Genomic DNA, 22,573 nt, shown 5'->3' with positions numbered 1-22,573 from the left:
CCTCATCCAAGAGGTTCAAAGGTAGACATACTGTAATCACACAGCTTCAAGATACCATCGAATATCTACTGGAAGTAGGTTCAAATGTAGCACACAAAAGACGAAATACTGTTGGATTTCATGTGTACGTACTTCCAGTGTGTCAGAGTATTCTTCTCGACCAGTATTTGCGTAGATGTTAAACAAAGACCCAGATGTTTTTAATCTCTATACTTCTGGTGCCATTGAGATGTGCCATTTTCTATCCTAATATGTTCCCGGGAGGTTGTGCCTTGCTCGTCAATCTGCACTTCCTGTGTGGCATACTCAACTGCTCTCCTACAGTACAGTCACCCACCCACATAATAATCCATCTATTTCTAGGGCACTCACGGGGCATTTACCAAAGGGACACGGAGGGCAGCATCTATCAAAGAATTCACCATGTGCATCGGGAAAACCCAGTTACCGGAAAAGCTCATAAGAATAAAAAAGCTCTCATAACTTCGTTGGCTCAGAGTGAATGAATGGACTGCTTCTGCTAGCGGGGCAAGCTGAGGCATCACTCACTCTGAGTGCCTATAAGTCACTCATGAAGAACTACTGGTCACCAGGTCCAATTTCTCTTTCTTTGCTTCCCGGTAGTGCTAAAAATGCCCCGGAGGCAGAAAACGGCAGCGAGCAGGCCCACGTTGCAGCGAGCGCTGCTTTAACTGGTGTTTAAGAAACAAAAGGCAGCGAGAAACTTAATCAATCAGCGGTGGTTGTTTATGTTTATGTGCCTCTAGCAAGAGTCATCAATCATCCCTTGTTGTGTTTTTTTTAGTTTTTTTTCTCCATCCTTTTGGAAGTATTATGACTATGGAAACAAAAGGCAGTATTATAATAAAAGCCTGCCTGTTGCATATTGTGTGAAAACCTAATTTGGACACCCAGTATAAAGAAAGCCAGCAAAGAGAATCAGCTAATTAATTTCAAAAGTCCTCTTGTGGAGAGTGCTTTTATGAAAACAAATGAAGATTTAAAAACATCTGACTGAAGTGGACTAATTCCCTCGCTGTGTGTCTGATTCTGTAATATACTGTATCTGTAATTCAACACAAAGACTTTTCTTCTAAGTAGTATGCATCAAGAAATACAAACTTTTTCTTGTTTTAGCATCTCGAATCTCTAATCAGTACCAGTACGTCCCACTTAACATTGCACATAGCCATGTGTTTAGTTTTGCGTAAATGAGATCTGTTGACAGCCACTTGACAGGATGGCCCCTGGCTTTTTTTATAAGTGGGGGCAATGGGGGTTAGGGATAGACATTTAATGTGTGTAAAGGGGAGAGGAGGTAGCAGGAGCAGCTGGAGTTCAAACATATTGTGTGGGACGCTTGCCCTCCTCCAAAACTAATCTAATCAGTCTTTCACTGCTGATAGAGTAAACGTCTGTCTGCCCCGCCGACAAGGACGGAGCATTTCCTGTCCTGGTCTGTGATACTGGTTGTCAGGATCTTAAGGTGGGCTGAGCTAAGTCTAGGGTTCAGACATGGTTAAGAGGTGGTAACATTGCATTGTGGGTGGTGGGGGAACCCGGGATGGCGGGGGACAGCGCTGATGTTAGGTTGGGGGTGGGTGTGGCGACATGGTTTCTAGCTTTCAGCACCTGCAGCTGGAATGCACTATCAGAGCTGGCCCTACATCAGAGTTGTGAGGCCGTGGGCGTCGACACAGCAAAGCAAGGTGTGTGGAAACAGCCCGTTTACAAGGCTCATCTGGATGGGGCAGAGCTAAAGGGTCAACTAAGGGGGACAACTCAAAACAGAGGGGCGCCATGAGGGCAGCAACACTGCAGGAAGCTGACATACATCTTTCAAAAGAAAAGATGTTGCTTTCAGGAATTTCTAGTCTGTGGATACTGCCCCTGGCACTTTTGCTTTCTTTAGGCTCTGGATCATGTCTGGTCCAAAGTGTGTGTGTATATGTGTGTGTGTGTGTATATGTGTGTGTGTGTGAGACACTGAGGTCAAAACCATTGATAGAGACAATAAGCAGTTAAACATATGTGGATGCAGATCTAGTATATACATGCATGCCAGTGTTTGTGTGTGTCCTTGCTCGTGCTGAGGGGGGGAGTGACTGAGAGAATGAACAGCTAAAATAACACTGTGTTGTGTGCGTGTCTGTGTGTGTGTGTGTGTGTGAGGCCCTGCTTTATCAGAATGAATGGCCAGTGTTCTAATCCTTGAGCTCTCTGCCCTTATCTGGGAGGAAGGAAGTGACTGGGCTTATCCAAGACACACGTGTCGTTGTGATAGCTGTTAAAGCTGCCAGACCCAAGCCCCACAAACACCAACTACACCAACTGCATGTCTGTGGAGCTGAATGAAAGTAGAACCAAGGTGTTGATTCATGATTGTTTTGCTTGACGATGTGATCACAGTTGTTAACCCTGCTAAGTCCTTACTGCGAGGCTTGCACTTGCTATCATGTTAATAGCTCTGGTTGTGACCTCTACTTGTGCGTTGTTGTGTGCCTCAAAGTTCTTCTCAAAGTGTTTTGGGATGCACAAAATATTTGCCTCTGTTGCTTATTGGTAATGGTACCCATGTGTATTCACATCCTGGCTGTTGACCCTTGACTCAAATGTTTCACAGGTGCTGTTTATTGTTTGTGAGCCTGTTGTAGGCCCATAGTTCCAGTTGGTTTCATTAACTGAGTGAGTTGTTGCTCTTGCTGCAGTGTCGGACTATCTAATTGCAATTACAATTTTTGCAATTTCCGGCACGCAACATTTACCTTGTTTTGGGGATGTCAAGGCTCCTAAAATAGAAACATACAATTTTCTCAGCAGCCCGCTGCAAAATATATGAATTCAATATAAAGTTTTAAATATTAAGCAGAATAGCTCATTTGCAAAATGAGTTTGGAGTAGTTTTCTTTTTTGTGTGTGATGGTGTTCCCATTACGAATATGAGAGAGTCCTACTTTACCTGTCTCACACATCAGATGTATTTTTCGAGGACCTTTCGAGGAAAGAACAAAGTTGGGTGTACATTGTGTTACCTGTCTCTCCATGTCTGTCTTTGCTGCTGTCGGTCTGCCAAGGCAGACAGCAGGGTTTCTGCCATCTCCCTCCTTCCCTCTCCTTCCTGACCCTCCTCCTCCTCCTCCACTGTATCCAGGAAGAGCATAGTCTGAAAAAGAAACGTAGAAAACAGCTGCATCAAGTAGACCTAAAAGAGGATATGAGCAAACAAAAGTATGTCCTTGAACATCAGGAGAAAGAAACACCATTCAAAAAAAAAGCTCAACTCTGTCATTTATTGTAATTTCCATTTTCCATACAGAAAGTTGTCTCCATAAAAGGGAAACTATGATAACATTGGTAGGTTTACAAACCACAACTATTTGGTTCTATTTAAATTCCCCTGAATATTAAACTCCATGAAATAGAGTTGAAAGACTACCTGAAGCAATTCCCTCCATCATTGAGCTTCCTCAGTTTAGAAATTACGCAGCTCTGAGCCAAAACTCCATTATAACGTCCCTGGGACGGCGACATGCAGTAAGTCTAGTATAAAGTCAGTTTCACATCAGAGGATGGGCAAATTACACCCAATATTAGAGTGTGAGTCAATTAATCACGTCCTGCACAGCACAGTGTAATGTGTGAGTATCCCCCTGTTGAACATGAATTACAGGCCGGCTTAAAGTGTGACGTGGCACATCATTGCTAATCTGAGACATCCTGGCAAACCTTCGCCTCCAAGTCCTCCGCAGCCTCTAAGCTGGTTGAGAGGGAGTCAAATGAAAAAGGATCTGGCAGACCAAATTAAATGCAGTGCTGTCAGCCGCACTCAAATCCCTCTTTCTCCCTCTTCTTTTCTACCCTTCACAGACTCTCTCCCTCTCTGAATATCCTTAAATGTCTCCCCCCCCTCCTGCTCCCAGCCTCTGAGAAGTGATGGATCTGTAACTCTGACTGACTCTGACGCCTTGTTAAGAACAGTCTCTTCCTGTCACATCCACCAGTAAAGCACGTTCATTTCTTCCCATTAACAGTCACTCGCTTCCCCAGTCATCCAGCCCTCTTTTCAAAAGAAAACCACAATGTAAAGGAACCTTCATTTCTTCTCCTTTCCCTCTTTTTTTAATCCATTTCTGACAATCTACCTGTCTGTCTTAATTCATGTGAAGATAGGTTTGATTGTCTGTGTGTGTGTGTTTTCAAGGGAAAGAAGTCTGATTTGCAGCAGAGTAATATGCTTACTTCCTCCACACCACACAGGACAGGTGTCAAAACATGTGGCGGTGTGTGACTGATTACACCTGACTCGAAGGAGACACCAAAGATTACAGTGACCAGGAGGAAGCGGGGCCAGCTGTACTCCCTGAGGAAATTGTACTTTTCAGTTTGGATCAAACCCCGTCTTCCTGGGATGAGTGTCAGGGCAAGAAAGTGCCAGAAAGTGCATTCAGACTGTATCACCATCTCAGCTAGTAGACATCACATTTCCAAGCTAGCTGTTTAGCACAGTTCCAGTCTCTCTGAAACCTGCTCTGACGTACTTCTGAACTTGCTACGGCTCTTCCCAAAGCTGGCCTGGGAACAGAAAGAGTAGCAGGAAAAGAGAGAGACAGCGCGGTCGAATGAGCTTATTCTAACCGTGCTAAAGCAAGATAAAATACAGCCAATAAAAGCCACATAATTCACAAAGATTCAGAGAATTAATACAGCAGCAAACATCTATATGCAATGTAAAGATAAAGTGGAGTAATGGCTACCTGAGCAGAGGATACAGTCGCTCTCCCTCTCTCTGTGTATTGTAATCAGAGATTCTCTGTGCTTTGTTTACATCGTTGGGCTGGCCGCGCGTGCATTTTAGTGCACGTGAGTCTCTCTGTTGTCCCCCATTGGCCAGCTAATGGACGCCGCTCTGCACTGCACTCATATGGCGGTTAACGTTGATAAAGGCGTGTCAACCCACGCCCCGACGGTTCCCCCCTCAGGCTAAGGTTAGCTCTGTCACCACTTTTGCCATTGTTTGAACTTTTGGTGCCGTTAGCACCGTTAGCTGCTAGCAGCCGGCTCATCAGTGTCCATGTTAAGTGCTGTGTGGAGGCAATAGATATGCTCTGAAATACGTATTGAGCACATTTAAACTGAGTCCACCATTTGTACATCATCACAGCCTATACATTGATGGCCAAAAGCTTTCTGTCCCAACTGACAGTCAGAAGTCTCAAAAATAAACCCCAACGCCGGCCACCTCTTCCATTAAACACGTTAAACACACCGGTGACACGGAGAGTGTGCGTACATTTGTGGGAGTGTACGTTAAAGCCTCTCGTTATGTTTGTTCTCAGCTAGCTTTTGTGAGTATATGTGTGCCTATGATAATGTGAATGTGTGTTACCAAGCCTCCTACTAATGAAATTTGTGCACGTGTGTTTGCGTGCCAGAGTGTGTGTGTGACTGTGGTCTTGTGTTTAGAAGACCCAGTGCTGAGAGAGGCCATCAGGTTTAGCCACAGGCTGATCCTGAGGCCATTTAGACACCTCACTGGTTGCTTACTGGTCGAGCCCTGCCTCGTAGTCAGCCACGGCAAGACCACAGCCCTTTATCTCCGGCCTGTGTTAGCACTAGTCATCCCCCTCTTTCCTTCTATTTACCCCATGATGACAGTAGCTATCCTCAGCCTCCACCTCCCTCAGCCTGATGCTGACCACAGATGTCCCCCTGACCCAGGGCACATCCCGAGGTGAACAAGAGGACAAGGAGGATCTGGGTACCTCCATCCCCTGGTCCCCAGATCCTAAACTCAACCCCTGTCTATTGCCCAACAGATAGGCATAAACATTTCCGGCCCGGTGCAGAAGCAGGGTAGGTAAACAAACGTGCAGGCAGGCTGAGGTGGTATTGTGGTTGAAGGGGAGCCGGAGTGATGATAGGGTTCCGAGCGAAGGCTGGCTGGAGGGCAGCCCGGGGCGGCTCACTAACACCTCGAGCCAGGACTGTATCTTAACACCAACAAGCATCTGTCTATTCCATCACATAACAACACGTCACTCATTCTACACAGAATAACAGAACGGGAAGATTGTTTGTTGCTACACATGTGCAATATGGTGTAAATCCCTTCAAACTTCTAAGAATTGTAGGTCACGTAATAGCTCAAAGGTAGGAGTGTTAAAGAAAGATGCATGCAGAACTGAGGGTTTATACTGCATAAAACAGAGCTGCTAGCTAGAGGAACCGTTAACACTGTATTAGCTGACTTTAGACCAGGACTTTCAGGGGACCCAGAGCACTCTTAAACTCACTGGCACTCTCTTATATAGGAAACTTTTTATATCGGCAGGCCATAAACGCTTCAAAATCTTCAAATTGACCTCCCCTTTTAACTAGTTTAACAGACATCGGTGATTTAAAGACCATCCAAATGATGGGTGGTTACCTAAAAAAAGTAGGTGCTAAACGAAATCACCAGTACATTCCCTCTATATTCCCCAGATTTTGGCTGGTGGCTGGTGTTAATTAGCCGCCATGGTGCCACCCCCCTCCTAAGTGCACTGGAGTCTGTTAGACTGGCAACCTCGGCGCCTGTCTCCCTGCCTGTCTCTCTGTGTGCCAACAATCATGCCTGAGATCTTCGGGACATATATATTAGTAATGCGTTGTGTTCACACTGTGTAGTGTGTTGAGAAAGGGACCTGTATTAACTCTTTACACAGCCGAACGCCATGTTGGGTACAGCTCGCTCTCCGTCGCTCGCTACAGGACATTCAAGAACAGACAAAGAAAGAGAGAGATGCCGCAGAGCTATGGGACACATTTATTGGTCATTTTCTCGACAGACTTTGCAAGTGTATTGCTCAGGACCCAAGGAGGCGAAGTGTCGAGTGGGAAGTTGTTTGGGTGAGCAGCAATACCGGAGGCCAAACAATCAGCCCATTCCAAACGGGCATGTTTGGAATGGGCACTGCACTAGTGATGGTGATTGCAAGAAAGTGGGCTAACTCTTCAGTAGGGCGTCGGCCTGGTCACCAGGACGAGGACTTTTGATTTTAGACAGACATCTTTGGGGCCACACATCCAAGACGGAAAACCTGATTTTCAGACCCGAGCAATAACACGAGGTTTGTGAAATGAAATTACCTTTTCTAATACCTCTGTTACCAGTTCTGCCTTTTATTGTAATTCCTCCTTCACTTGACTTCCTCTTGCTCACCAAAATGGCTCAGAAAATCAACAAGGTATCTCGAGCTTTAAGGTTTAACCCTTTTTCTCCAGATCGTCAGACACTCCACTGACTTCTGCCACAGTCTAAGCTCAGCTGCTCTGACATCTGATGTCATAGGCCTTAGGAGTGGGAGTTTGGCAGACTCCATTTCCCTCTCCCCTCTAATACATGAAACCAATATCACTTTGACCGCTGGTGGAAAAAGGCATCAGGCACCTTGCTCGGGGTAATGGATAGCTTCTGCTCACTGATATAAACAACTTGGGAGCTGTGATCCTGCCAGGTCCAGTTCTAGTCTGGACAAGGGATCTGTGTGTGTTTGCTGCATGCCACTGTCGAGTTACTTTGCTCTTGGGGGGGACTCTCCACCGGTGGAAAAATTATATTAGCCCAGGAAGATATAAGTCCAGACCACATTGACTTTTCTGTGACATCACACTTGAAGTCATAAAAAGTGTGTGTGTGTGTGTGTGTGTGAATATTTTCCTGCCGTCTGCCTGCTGTCACATGATTACAGATGGTTCAAAATTGAGGCATATCTGAAATTAAATTTGTTCAGTTTCCATTACGTAAGATTGGTTGATAAACACACAGGTGTGTGTGTGTGTGTGTGTGTGTGTCTGTGTAGGGGCCGAGTGAAGGGTGTGAACATTGCTGGTCAGGGTTGTCTTCCAGACTTTAAAGCCTCACAACCTTTCATTTTATCAAAGAGTAAAGAAAATGAGGCAAGCCAGCTCTCTGAAAATATTCTCTCAAAGATGATTCTCGTCTTTTCTTTGTATGTGCGTGTGTTTGTCTTTTGATTTATGTGTGCAGATTTGAGCAGTGCTCACGACCGAAACTTGCAGAACACTGACTTTCAAAAAGGTTTGTTGCACTAGCAACTTTGCAGATACTCCAAATAGATAATTATAATATTCAAGACATTTTTAAAGGCAGTCAGTGTCCACTGTATTTTGTGCACCTGTACAGTCGAGTGCAGTCAAATACTACTGTTCTGCTATAATGTTGTTTTTGTTGACACTCTCAAAGAGGTGTAAATAAAGGTTTTAGCACTGAGGTCACAGTGACGGTGTTGTACTGGATTAGATTAGAGGATTTAATGAATAATACATTTAACTATGACCTCAATAATAAAGATATAATTTCGGACGATGCCACCAAAAACTGAACATTAAGAACTTTGTAAAGATAGATGTTATGGCTGTTGTATTGGATTGCAGTAGATTGCACAGGTCTACCTAAAAGGTGGCCACTGAGTACACATACTCATAAGTACTCGTCATTAGTAATGAGCCAATCCCTAAAATCCAGAATTTGTAATTTCTGAAAAGATCTTTAAAAATACTTTATTCAAAGTCTATTTGGATGTTCCGAGGGGCATCTAAAGTTCCCTAATTTTACTCTGTGCGTGTTAATGTGTTTTCGTAATCTCCGTGGTGATAGAAACCAAGACCCTTCTGCCAGAGTGACCCTTGCAAGGTTACGGGCACCATCAATTATGTCAGCTAGTAAAATGGGCTTTGCTACACACAGCAGATTATATGGAGTGTAAAACATTAGAAAAATGTGTCTGAAACACCAGAGCAGCATGTTTGAAGTGACAATGGGTTGGGGGTGGGGGGGGGGTGGGGGGGAAGGAGACACTCTCAAAAAGGAACGACCCCTGACAAGTGATTTTGTTTGAAGGCATTGTAACACACTCAAGTGGGCAGGGAGGCTTTCTATGGCCCCGACGGCACTCCATCTTCTGGGCAGAATATAGGCGGGATGGAAGGACATATGCTTTCCACAGGGTCAAATGAAGCAGAACTCACAGGCTTTTGTGGTGCTGCCTTTTGGTGGCAAGAAGAAAAGGCAAATCTGTTGTTGGGTTGTAGTCCAATGGGCCCACAAATATCGCATAAAAATTCACCGGCCTGTTTCGTGCGAGGCTTTTGTCTCTTCTTCATGATAAGGAGTGTGGCTCCAGTTGGCCTTAATGGCTAAACCACATAGTTCTTAGTCTGAATGAGCTGTCCAGCAGGCTGGGACAGGACACACACACACACACACACACACACACACACACACACACACACACACACACACACACACACACACACACACACACACACACACACACACACACACACACACACACACACACACACACACACACACACACACACACACACACACACACACACACACACACACACACACTCCTCACTGGCCTGGCAAGAATGCGTCATCCATCCATCACAAGAAGGCTTTGAGAGGCGCTTTGACTAATTCAGGACAATGAAGACAGAGCTGGACAGAGATGTTTGCGATGAGCGTGACACTCAAGCACCTTCTGCTCTGTTAAAACCCTCTTACTCTCTTTCACTATATGAAGGCTGAGTCTAGATTCTAGCTAGATAGCAGATTGTGATCAGCACCTCACTCTCCTGCCAGTAAAAAGCTTTTTGCTGACTGGGTCCAAAGCCAGCCTTTTCTAAGCCCTGGAGTTACAGTGTAACACACACTGCCCCATACTTCAGGTCTTGAAAAATGCTAAACCAATAAAAAAGGGTTTCCATTCATCTATACACGCTCGCATACAGGTTGTTTTGGTGGTTTTTGGTGGTTTTTTGGTAACTAATGTCTGCAGGGGCTGAAATGTGCCACTAACAAAGTTTTGATTGACTACAAGAAGTCTGAAGCGTAGTTAGTGATTCTTCAATGTTTGCATCTGGCTGAAAATGGTGGAGCGAAACTAAACAGGCCCTCTTTATATGTCTAGTCTGACATCAATTGTGAATTACCTATAGAGTACAGTGAAAAAGAATGGCTAAAGTAGAACAGATTAGCATCTGCAGGTTGCCTACCATAAACATACTTTAAGAACAGTATCAGCAGTATCAGCCATATACAAACCTTGGTTTTACGAAGACATTTGGATTTTCATGACAGTTCACCCCAAAATCAAAACAAAATATGTATTTTTCCTCTTAGCGGTAGTGCTATTTATGCTATTTGGGCTGGAAACAGACACTGCTGTTCAGTTTCTCCAATGTTTTTTCTCTTTTTTGCATTTTGAGCACCTCAAACCGAGTGCCATTAAGTTCCATTATGTTTAACAGAAGGCAGACATCTCACACCAAAACAATCTAGATTGATAAATAGCATTACGGGTTAGAGGAACAATATGCATTTTTGATTTTGAGGCGGACTGTCCCTTTAATATCAGTTTCGTTTGTTTGTGATATTATTCTGGATTTCAGTTTAAAACTTGCATCATTCTATCCCGACTCCTAGTGTTGATAATTCCAAGCACTATACATTATGTGACAAAAAAACAGAAGTGTGTTTAATCAGCTGCTTCCCTACAGCTCAGTTGTGTTTAAACTGGCAGCTTTGTTGCCTTAAACAATTCTCTCCACACTATGCGGCCGTACAGTAATAGACAATGGCACACACCATGAAGCAGTTACATATAACTGGATTACGGACTCACATACTCTATAAGACGCTGTCTACTTCAATCTAGCTAAGGAGTCGCAGACACACTAGTTTCTTTTTGTTACGTTTAATGCCGTATGTTCAACACAAACCTTACATGCTTTAAAAACACTCCACTGTGGAGTACATTGATCTAATTAATTAAAAGACATTAACAGTGAATACATGACATCATGTAGCTAATTATCGCAATGAATCAAAAATCTATATTACTTTGTATCTCGGCATCATGAAGCTGTCGAGTTCAAACTATTTTTCATGACATTTATGTCTTCATTTGTATTCCAGGTTTAATCTTTCGACAAAATAGACACTAATTATCATGCTGTTCAACTGCCAGCTCTTGCTCTAAGTGTGGAGTGTTGAAACTCTTGATCAGTATTTTAACAAAGCCCCTAAGGACTTGTCAATCAGTATGTACTTTGAAAAATGCATTATCCTTCTAAAAAAGGCTAAAAAACTCAAGACTTACTTCCTATTTCAATTCACAGGACTGAAAGGAACCAAAACAACTGGCCACAGAGAAGAAAGGAAATCAGCAGCAGCAATGTTGAGTGTACGTACGTATGCACAAACACTGATGTGGTCCTTTAAATGTAAAATATCCATTTCAACACTTTTAAACATACGATGCTAATATGCTGTTGCTACTGGCTATGTGCTGGTTACCTCTTCTGCTTCTAGGGGTGGAACAATATACCGGTAATGACGATAACCACGATAATCAAAAATGAAATATTGAAAACATGTTAATAATATACATGATAATATTGTGTAAATATACTAGCACCCCTAAAATCATTTTGTACATACAGTTATGGCTACAGACTCTCTCTCCAGCTTTCTACACTCATATTTTGAGGATAATTCATTTGCCAAAATAAAAAGATAACAAACACAGTTTAAGATAAATTTGACTGAAAGCATTATTTTTCAGATTTTCGATAGATATCGCGATAATACCGTCATCTTGAATTTTATTTGGACACAATAATCATGCAGTTAAAATCTGATATCGGGACAGCCTGGAGTCCTACTCCTCATTAATAGAAAAAGGATTATGTTAGAGTTACTGAAGTGTTTCTAAATACACCTGTTTTTCCACACATTTCCACAGTACACTGTCCCGCACTGTTGTGTTATTTGTGTGATTGCTTCCCACCAAGGGAGGCTGATGAGAGCAGCTAAAGGGTGTTTATGAGAGGATGAAGCCCTGCAGCTCTCGCCCAAATAAAAGAGCCATTTATTACATCCAACATGACCCTCTCATTACACACAAATAGGAATTAATGAGCGCTATATCGGGCGCTCCCAGCGGAGCGAGGCGGGGCCCGCTAAAGGACTAGCGTTAATTACATTGTCCTACATCTCACCCATTTAACACCACCCATCAGATCGCTCTATCTGCGCGGGGAGGATACGAGCGTGGAAGAGATTCACTACCTGGAAGGTTGGCCGCTCTCCGCTTCTCGACTGTGGTATAGGGCTCACAAATGAGTTAGAGGTTTGTGTCTCCTTGTTGTCTCCTACTGCAATCTGATATTTTATTTTCCTGTGACGGCCTGGGTGTGAGTGTCATCAGTTTTACCCATCATTCCCTTTGAAAATGAGAGCTATGCGTTTGAATAATCAGCCAGGTTTCAAACAAGTCCAGTGGAAACAGTTATCAAGTTAAGTTAAGTTACTACCCAAACAATCCGTAGTGAAAGTCAATTAGTCAACTTCTTGGTTCAACTTTGAAAGACCATAAATCCGTGGGTGTACATGCTCACAGTTTAACAGTGCAGTGGATTATGACGCACTCTTTTTGGAAGTGGACGCTTCTTGTTTTAAGAGTAATTTAAACACCTAGAGTGAGATATTTAAGGGGTTTGCCAAAACATTAACGTTTCAATAGTGCTCTGTTGTAAAAGTGTGGCTACTAGTGTTGGGAGCTCAGCAATGAAACTGGCGAGTAAAAAACATGACTGATAGGTTTGATGGTCAAAACTACGAAAACAGACCTCGGGTTGTAAAACAAAAAAAAAGGGATTTTCCTTTCAGGCTTCACATGGGAGAGAATCTGCTTCACCAGAAAACACACATCTCAGGTTTGATCTCTGTTGGGTTACCCTCTTTACACTGTACATGCCATGTTTTGAAAGGTGGCAGACAAAAAAAACGAAAAACAAAGCATGAAACTTCCCAGAATGCTCCCAGTATTTGTACTTCCTCCCGACTGTGCCCACACCCCCCTTAAAGCATCTACAGCATCAGCTTTTTGTCTCTTTCTCGCAGCTGCCTGATCCCAACTTAAGTCTTTAACTTTATCTCTCTCTTCCTTTCACCTCTGCAAATGCCAGTCCATGCCTTCTTTGTTTCCGCCTGCCGAACATCCTCCACCTCCTCCAAAATGACAGAAGCGATTCGCATAATTTAGCATCAGGATCACTCCATTCCCTGCACTTACTTTTCACAGACGGCTTCATGTACTGTGTGTGTGTGTGTGTGTGTGTGTGTGTGTGTGTGTGTGTGTAGCTGCTCCAGTGGTTGTGAAGAATTAGCAAGGTGCCGAGGTATTAAGTGGTAAGTATTTTTGCTGTGCGAGATGCAACACTCAAACAAAAAGCTGATTGAGGATTACATTCTCATCACATTGGAGACCTTATGCCTACAGCTTCCTCAAAGATGAAACTTTTGTTTGGTTGTATTTTTTGCTTATTTTGTGTAAAACATTTTTTTTTTTTTTTAACTCTTGAGATGTATGACCTCACCTTTGTGTAATTATGCCAGAAAATTGGTTGTATTTATCCTCTCTGTTTGCACCAAAAGAAGGTATGTTCTATTTTTGTCCCGAATTAGATTTTGGAGTTTTTTTTTTATTGTTCACTTTGAGGCTCTATAGTTGGGGTGGGCTGTTTTCATTGTCATTATTGTGTTTTAACTTATTGTTTTGCTAAGTGTGGGAGATCCTCTGAGACTGCGACTGGGATTAGGGGCTGTACAAATAAATGCAAAATTAATTTGAGGTGACATGCAGATAAACAACAGTAAGGGTATCATGATGAGGAACCAGACTCAGCTTTGAATGGTTGTAATAAAAAAGTTCAGAATAAGAAGGCTCTACTTTTGCTCTCTCTGGCTTATAGAGCTCAGCACCACATCAAAATGTGTGTATTACTATCTCAGAATATGATAAATATTGACAAGTAATACGACAAGATCTGGCCATGTATGCAATAAGATCAATATTCCACTAAAACGGCGTAAAATGAACAAGATTTCAAGTTCTTTGCCTTTAGTGACAAATCAGTGTGTTTTCTTGTGTCTGTGGTAATTTACTTTACTCCGCTACTTTGACACGATTGCCTGCGTGAGTAAACAATCACACCTGGATGAAAGTACTGGGATAATCATATATCAAGAGTCGGTTAGTGGTAATGTCTCTAGTCAGCTATAAGTGGGGCGGGCTTTGCTATGAGATGCTCTGAAATCTCTCTTTCATCTTTTTCATACTTTCTCCTCCATCAAGGCATCAACACACAAACACACACTCCTTCCTTGCATCTCTATCTCTGTTGGTATGACACAGGAAAAAAAAGCCGGGGCCCTGCAGCCAAACCCCGCCGTCCGCACTGAATGCGATTAAGCTGAGCAGTGATTAATCTGGGCTGCCCCATAATTCCTCTTTACCACTTTAATGGATGTTATCTCCCCTCCTCTGAAGGCTTATCTTGCTGATCGGGGCCAAGGATGAAGTGAGGGAGAGGAAGAGGAGGGGGGAGAGCATTCAAACTAAATCCATACAGAGGTAAGTAAATGAATAAGTCAGGAAATAAGTAAGTAAATAAATAAATGCAGGGATTGAGGAAGCTGCTAAGCGGATAAGGCAGATCAGTCTCTGTAAAGTGCTCATTTGTTTTCTAAGACGACGAGACGAGCCGCCTTCAAAGCCTGCTGATACAGTAAAAACACTGTCAACATCACAATTCACAGGCAAACAAAATAAATGATCCAAACCACTGTCAATACAATTCCCCACTCCCTCATTGTAAAGAAGACAGAATTCTGTAGCTGACGCTTGCGTGTAAAAAGACAAATGTGGGAGTTTTCGGAGCGCTCACTTTCTTTCATACAGTGGCGTATAACAACGGCATTGTTACATTTGCAGTTGCCACGCTGCAAACTAAAGTCAAGGTTGGCGAAGTTCCTCTATTCCAAGTTTAGTCATCACAGTCCTGAAACAACAAGTTTGTCCAGGTCTATATAACTCACCCCGCCTTAGCTTACAGCACAATCAGCTACATCGTGTTATTGAAAAGTAATTACACCCATATGAGTAATTATGATTGGCAACCGCGTATGTCTCTTTGTGCGCATTTGAATAGGCCACTTTCATTCTACTATGCAAATATAGCTTTAAAATAAATCCATGAAAGGATATTGAAAAAAAGAAATTCAACTGCAGCAATACTCTCCATTTTAAACGTCTTTTTAACTCTCCTACACGGACACCACTGTGCATGCTCGTGAGTGCGTTCGCTGCTATGTCTGTCCCAGTGTTTGTGTCCTTTCATGTCTGTTGTCCATCTATATAAATAAATGCATATACGTGAGAAGTGATGGGGTTAAAATCCGCTCGTAGCTCTTTTTTTTCCCCGGCTTCGGCTTACAGCGATGTTGCAGTGAGATTCTGTCATAGACAAACCTCTGTGGGATTCCATTCACTACTAGTGTACATCTTTAGGTACAAAGCTGCGAGCTGCATTGGCTCCAGGTAACATAAACGCTCCCTTCAAGCCACTGCGTATCTGCCCATGAAAATTCTCTAAAGGGGTTTAAGCATTTACGCAGAACACTATCAGGCAGTGCCGAAAATTCAGCTTACCCTGTTGAATAGGGACTTCAAAGAGAATTGCAAATACCTTTGCACCGCTACATTTTCTCCCCTCTCTCTCTCTCTCTCTTCCTCGCTCTCTCTCTCTCTCTCTGTCTCTCTCTCTTCCTGCTTCTTTTCATTTTATATTTCCAAACACAAGCTGCTGCGTGATGTAAAATGTATTATCAGCCGTATATTTCCTCTTTAAATGAATAATAACAATAATCTTTGAGTAATTTCTTTTCTATACAGCCCCGTCTAAATAGGGCAAAGCAAGCAAGCTAATATTGAGCCGCGGGTAAACAAGGCCATGCAATAATGATAATGAGTGTGTGGATTAGGCCTCTAGTCTATGTTGTGCGATAAGGAAAAACAGCTGCTACTATCCAGGTAACAGCACGTATTGACTGTCAATGAAGGATAAACTACTGTGCAGCTGCACATTTACCTTTTTCATTCGCACACTGCACACACACATATATAAAGACACACAGACACAGACACACACTGCATATGTGCGTTAGAAGCACAAAGAATTGGAATATAATAAATGTATAAGCCTATTTCCCAAGTAAAGAGCTTAAAACGCAAAACAATATGATGCATAAACACAGTGTGATTTAATGTAAGAGATAATAAATGGCTTCATAATGAGCAATATAAATGGTCTTTAAACAGTTTACCGCTTAGTTCACACTTGTAATGAATCTGGGTTCCATGTGTGCATATAAAGTGGGTGTAAAACTCTGCCCGACTGTGCAAGTAAAATGGCGAGCGAAAAGAGAAAAATGACTGCTGGTAAACATCTGCAACACGATTCAGCTGCGGCCTCTGGCTTTACCGGAATACGCTGCCTTCTTCCCGCAGCAGGACCGGCACGGCAAGCTCTCCAAATAATGCATTACAAAGAATTGCTCCCTGAAATTATTTACGGTGAAACGCGCTACAGAAACCATAACATTTAGAATGTTTTACAAAGCCATCAAATAAGTGGAGAGGGGATTAATTGCCCCGGCCCGACCTTAAAATAATTATTTTGAGCGGTGCAACTCTAAACTCCAATGAAATTGATACACTTTGATAATTAGATTCTTGGCACTGACCCGCTGAAGTCAATAAAGGTTATTAAGGCCAATTGCTGTCTAAACGCATTACGGGCAGGGTAAACTGTCCATCGGAGGCCCCTGCTACTCCAGCGCCAATATGATAATCCATTCTCCGTCCTGGGGGTTTCTTCCCCAGCGCCTGTGTCTCCACTCTGCCATACAAAACCAGATTGGATTCGCTTAACCTTTCCAGGACTTTGATCAAATGAGCTCACACAGCAATAACATTTACATTGACCCCCTCCCACCCCACCTCCCCAACACACACACACACACACACACACACACACACACACACACACACACACACACAACCCCACTCTCCTCCCCCTCTCTGTGTCTCTCCCTGCAGCTCACTGGCCTCCCTCCCCGACCACTCCTCAGCACCGGCCCTCCACGCGCTAGGTCAATAACCTAATCAGCTATCGATGGCGACCGGGCCAGGCTGCGTATTATCGCAGTGCGAGCCTCCTCAACAGCCCAGATTGTTTCCGAAGACAGTTATTAAAGTGAGGGGAGAAGATGATACGGTCACTAAGCGCATCCCTGCACATTCACCCACGCGTGCACGCACGCAAAAGTCAGCCTCTATTACAAATCGGAGGAGGTAAATTGTGTCACACAAAGAGAAAGAGTGTACAGCATATGTATGTCTGTGTGTGTGACCAAACCGTCTGAAAACAGGGAGTGACAGGCTGGGTGAACGGAGTAGAGGAAGACATGGCCCCGATACCACTTCCTGTTTTGTACATCTTGAAGTATACAAATGTATTCAACTGAGTGGATCCCATTTATTATGAAAGTAGATTAATTTCCTTGATGTGTGTTGAAAAGATTTCCATCTACAAGGCTCGTTCTCCTGTCAAATGAGGGAGAAAGTGTGAGAAAGAGACAGAGCTATGGCGAGATAGCGGGAGCGAGAGAGGGAGAAAAACAAGGGAAAGAAAGAACACGAAGAGAGAGAGAGGGAGAGAGAGGGAGACGGAGTGCACTGAAATCTCTTTGCTTCTGCGGTGGCTTTTGAAGTTGTGAGATGAGCAGCCACAGAAGTCAGGAAAGTGACAAATTAGGGAAAAAGCTGTACTGTGCGAGCAGAGCTGCTAAATCAATTAAAGTCATGCCAAGTGCATACATTAACATCAATGGCACACACATACGCACACAAACACACACACATGCACAGGACAGGAAAAAAAAAAAAAAGGGGGGAGACGTGCTCATGGGCTCGTCGCTGTCGCTTCTCCCCCACAGTGAAGAGAGGAAAGATTAAAAAAAAAATGCCACACCGGTATTTAATATATTCTGCATAAAGCCAAGACTCTCCGTCTATTGTCAGTCAGACGGAAGCTATTCATTGTAGCTAGTTTTAGAAAATGTCACTATTGTATGATGGCCACGATAGTGGAGTCCTGAGGGGACGCAAAGCTGCAAGCGCGGCAGGTCAAAACAGACTTTAGCACTCTGGATCACTGGGGAACGTAAAACCTTTAAGTTAATGTCCTTTTTTTCTGCAGAAACAACCTTTACCTTATATACACTAAACAGCTCTCACACACACACACACACACACACACACACACACACACACACACACACACACACACACACACACACACACACACACACACACACACACACACACACACACACACACACACACACACACACACACACACACACACCGTACACACTTGCTGTACATTCACATACCTCCACATGAAGTTTATTCAGCAGCGCGTCTCTTTGTTTCTATCAAGAAAATACCAAAAAGAGACGAGCAAGCAAGTGGACTTTTTTTTTTTTTTTGTTGGTTCTTTATTTATTTATTTATTTATTTATGTATTTTATCAGAATGTCATTCAAATAGAAGGATAAGCATTTGCATGACAACAGGCTGAGGAGCAGAGAGGGAGCCCCAGGGAGAGACAGTATCCATAAACAGGAGCTAGTCCCCCCCCATATTGCAATATTCTTCATACAGACTAACAAACGCATACATAGCCCAGCGCATCCCACAACACTGTGTGCTAAATATGACAATAAAGAGAGGGAGGTTGGCTGTTTGTATTGCTATTTTAGCAGGATAAAACAATAGGCTGTTTTATTGCTACAGCACAGAGTATAAAACAACACGGTGTCAATTCATAAACCCTATTTAAAGAGACATATATTTGTTATTTTAAAATACCCATGGTGATGTTGGATTTGACAAAAATAATGCTGTATTAAAATAAACTGCAGGCAAGAACAGAAAAATTCTAAATAAATATATGGCAAACAGCATCTGCACCCAGTAGGTCACTCGCGTTTCACTAAATTACACTCTACTGTCAATTGCCAGCTTCCAAATGTAAAATATATGCAATAAAGGAATGTAGAGGGAACCCACAATCTAAAATAACTCAAAGTAATTTAGAGGAATGCGTTTTAATCTTGCTGCCGAAAAAAGCTACAGCTATCAAAACCTCTAAAAGGAAAATCTATAAGTCACATCTATAGAGTGCTTTTCATCAGCATATCAGAGGTCGATGCATGTATGTAAATATTGCTTGCGAGAGCAATAATGTTGTCTTTCATCGCAATAGTGAGTGATTACATTTCTGCACTCACCAGTGTATTGTTTTTGCGACGGTTCAATATGCGTCTCTGCAGAAGATATACTTGCTTTTGTGTGATTTGACACGTGATTAAACTGTGAAATTACTAATGTTGAAATAAACACAAATCAGAGTAACTTCAGATGTTACAAATATAAAAAAAATAATACGACATATAATTTTCAAATAGATATTAATATTTATTGTATTAGTCGCGCATTGTATTTGCTGTATTGTACGTTTCTACAGCACGTCAGGAATCCACATGAGTGACACACACGCAAACACACACACGGTGGATATGGTTTTCTTCTCCATTAAAGACGGGCTGAGACAGCAACAAAGAGAGAGAGAGACAGCGAGAAAGACCTCACATTTCACTGATGCCCTTTTCTAAATACAGGTCCAAATCACACACTTCATCTGGGCCCGGAGGTGGAGCTCTAGATGAGTTTAGCCCCTGTCTACTAACCCCTCCACCCACCCACCCTCTGCCAGGCTGTTCGACTAAGTGAGAGAGAGGGAAGTGCAGGAGAGAGACTACGGCTGGAGCCGAACAGCGTCGGCAGCAGTACAGTTCTCCTCCAGCTCCTGCCTTTATCCCCGCCTGAGCATTAGATGTGATTACTGCTCAGCGCTCGACACTGACAGAGACAGAGAGCTCCCACAGACAGCAGGAGAGGGTGAGAGACATAAAGAGACACGGAGAAGGAGAAAGAGAGAGAGAGAGACGGAGCAGAGAGGAAAAGAGGAGCGCAGCTCTTTTGCTCCCGCCGCCGCTGCTGCTGCTGCTGCTGCTACAGTGATACAAGAGTGCCCCCTGCTGCTTCCGCTGTCTGGGTATTAAACACACGCACATACATGAACACACACACACTCTTTGAAATCTAGCTATGAGAGACAGACTGCAAAGAAGCTGCAGGGAGGGCGAGAAAGCGAGACCAAGCATGTTTACGTGTGATTTTGTGTGCTGCATATCTACAGTGCTGTGTGTGTGTGTGTGCGCGTGTGTATGCGTCACATATGTATTGTACAGAGCTGTGACTAAGGTAACTTAATTATGAGTCTGACATTACTAAGTGATTCCTTTACAGTGGTGTCTTAAGTAATAGCTGCGTGCCCACGTTCCTCTCTAATAAAACTTCTGTGAAGCTGCAATTTAACACATGACACATCCTTAATATCGCAGCGTGGTGAGAAGTTAGGCAATCCATCATGTCATTATAAACACACCCTAACGTGTGAAGAACATTATTGGACAGCAGATCACTTATGTAGTTTGTTTAAGAAGCACAAGCGCAGGCATGTTAAGCATTTAGAAAGCTGAAAACCCTTATTATGAAATGACAGACTGCCTACACTGGAACTGCTCATATTTTGGGGCAATGGTAGAAAAGTTGTATTATTATATATTTTTTCTTTTCTAGTTCAAGTTTTATTATTATTATTATTATCAAACTGATTTTGTATATCAAAAAAGCTATTTCATGCGATGTTTTTCCTTTCATGTATTTTCTAAAACAGGAATGGAATCCCTGTAACATCTAGGACTGAGGATAGTGTGTATGTCACTAAAGAAACAGCCCGTACATTAAAAAGGAAATGCATTTAGTTCAGCCACTAAAGGATTAGTAGAGTAATGAAAACGAGTTCAGTAAACTACCGAGGTGCAGAGACCAGACAGTGAGGCCAGCAGTGTGTCTGAGCGGCCTTACCATCGTCTCCATGAGCTTCCAGTCCTTCTCCAGCTGCTCCATCGGTCCGGTCCACCAGCTGCAGAAGCGGGCGAAGCGCTGGCCCTGAAACCAGTACTGCCGCAGCCACTCAAACTCCACCTGCAGACACACACACACACACACACACACACACACACATATGCAAACAAGATTTTTTAAAAAGGTGGTTCAGACCAATTCTCCCATGGCTTTAAGTAAACGACTAATGAGTATTGTCACTGCTCCTCAGGTAAAACATTAAACATTACAGCATAATATTTAAATTATTGTAGAGGATAAACAATTTTATATATTACTCTAAATTGTGAAATATTCATGTGAAACAAACTTTCTTTTGGTACTGTATAATATCATACATGTCCACAAACAAATACATTGACAATTGCTTTATTAGCGCCATTTTATTCCAAAATGATATCATAATAAAATATTTCGGTGTTCACCTTTATACTTACATGTACAATATTGGCGTTTTTGTGTCTCAGTAAATTTCTATTTGTATTAAGACAATAACAAATAATTTATTTTATAAAAACTGCATAAATAAATATTTCGAAATGTCCTATTTTTAATTATTTTATTTTCGGGCATGAGGTCTATCCATTTGCCCTTTTAAATATATTAATTTAAAATATAAGTATATATAATAATATTTATGAGATCTTTGAAAGGAAAAACACAGCAAAGTCATGTTTTTGTAATTGCATGAGTCACAAATTGTCCTAAATCAAACGTTGGTCATCTCTCTGAGTAGAATCACACCCTCACCAAAAACACCCAGACAAACATGAATACGTCTGTTCACACACACCTTCCAGTCAGCACACCTGAAAACTCCGCCCCCTCCTCCTCCTCTCCTCATTCTCCTCCCTCCTTCCCCTTCTCTCCCACTCCCTCGCTCCGTCTGGAGATGACAGTCTCGGCTGCCGAGCCTCTCCTCCGCTGGGAGTGTTTTTGTTTCCTGCTCTTTTGAAGTGCTGATTTAATCCTCGCAAGGATGCTTCATGTAGCCAGGTGTAGCCTATCTATTTCTAAGTGTGTCGTTCCTTGTGCATTCGTGTGTTTGTACCTGTATGTGCCGCGGTATGTTCGCGCCCTTGTGTGTATCTGTCTACATAGGTTCTGTGAGTGGCTTTGTTAACGTCTCTGCATACAATTGCCAATGTGAGTGTCAAAGATTGCCCCAATTGCCGCCAACGTAAACGCGAGACGCTGCGGGTTGCCCTCCCCCAAAACGTCCTACAAAGCATCATCCACCCAAAACAATGCACGCTCCATTTCATTTTGACGCCGACAACTGTACAACACAAAAAGTCGCTGCGTATAAAGGAGTCGCATATCAAATGGGACAGAGAGAGCTATTGTTCCTTTTCTGAAAACTATTTAGTTCATTGTTCTTTCAACAGAGCATTATCCAATGTAAACAACAGACCCCTTTCAGAGCTGCAAACTCGTAAATAGTAGCAACAAGGTTTAAGCGGGTAAGTTCTACCCAAAAAAGTCTCCATTCAAATATGCTTTTGTTCACCAGTCATCCACTTTCATCCTGTCTGTAACAAATTATGCTCATATATATA

At 42.8% G+C, this 22,573-nt stretch overlaps 1 protein-coding gene across 7 annotated transcripts in view; it reads right to left on the bottom strand.

Annotated features, from left to right (window-relative positions):
* fto (FTO alpha-ketoglutarate dependent dioxygenase) overlaps positions 1–22,573 on the bottom strand; it is a 113,000-nt gene that overhangs the window by 57,855 nt on the left and 32,572 nt on the right. For 4 of the 7 annotated variants that reach the window (XM_076078094.1, XM_076078089.1, XM_076078092.1 and 1 more), the window contains exons 7-8: positions 20,976–21,095; positions 3,033–3,163 (exon numbers count right to left, since the gene is read on the bottom strand). In XM_076078094.1, coding sequence (XP_075934209.1) covers positions 3,033–3,163; positions 20,976–21,095 — 251 coding nt within the window. Of the gene's footprint in view, positions 1–2,765; positions 2,790–3,032; positions 3,164–18,454; positions 20,097–20,975; positions 21,096–22,573 lie in introns of those variants that run through there. The other 3 variants (XM_076078090.1, XM_076078088.1, XM_076078095.1) reach the window with 2 other exon arrangements.

The sequence above is a fragment of the Anarhichas minor genome, unplaced genomic scaffold, assembly GCF_050575085.1.
Source record: "Anarhichas minor isolate MPS153535 unplaced genomic scaffold, ASM5057508v1 ptg000062l, whole genome shotgun sequence".
Taxonomy (NCBI): Eukaryota; Metazoa; Chordata; class Actinopteri; order Perciformes; family Anarhichadidae; genus Anarhichas; species Anarhichas minor.
This window is presented reverse-complemented; position numbering and strand designations above follow the sequence as displayed.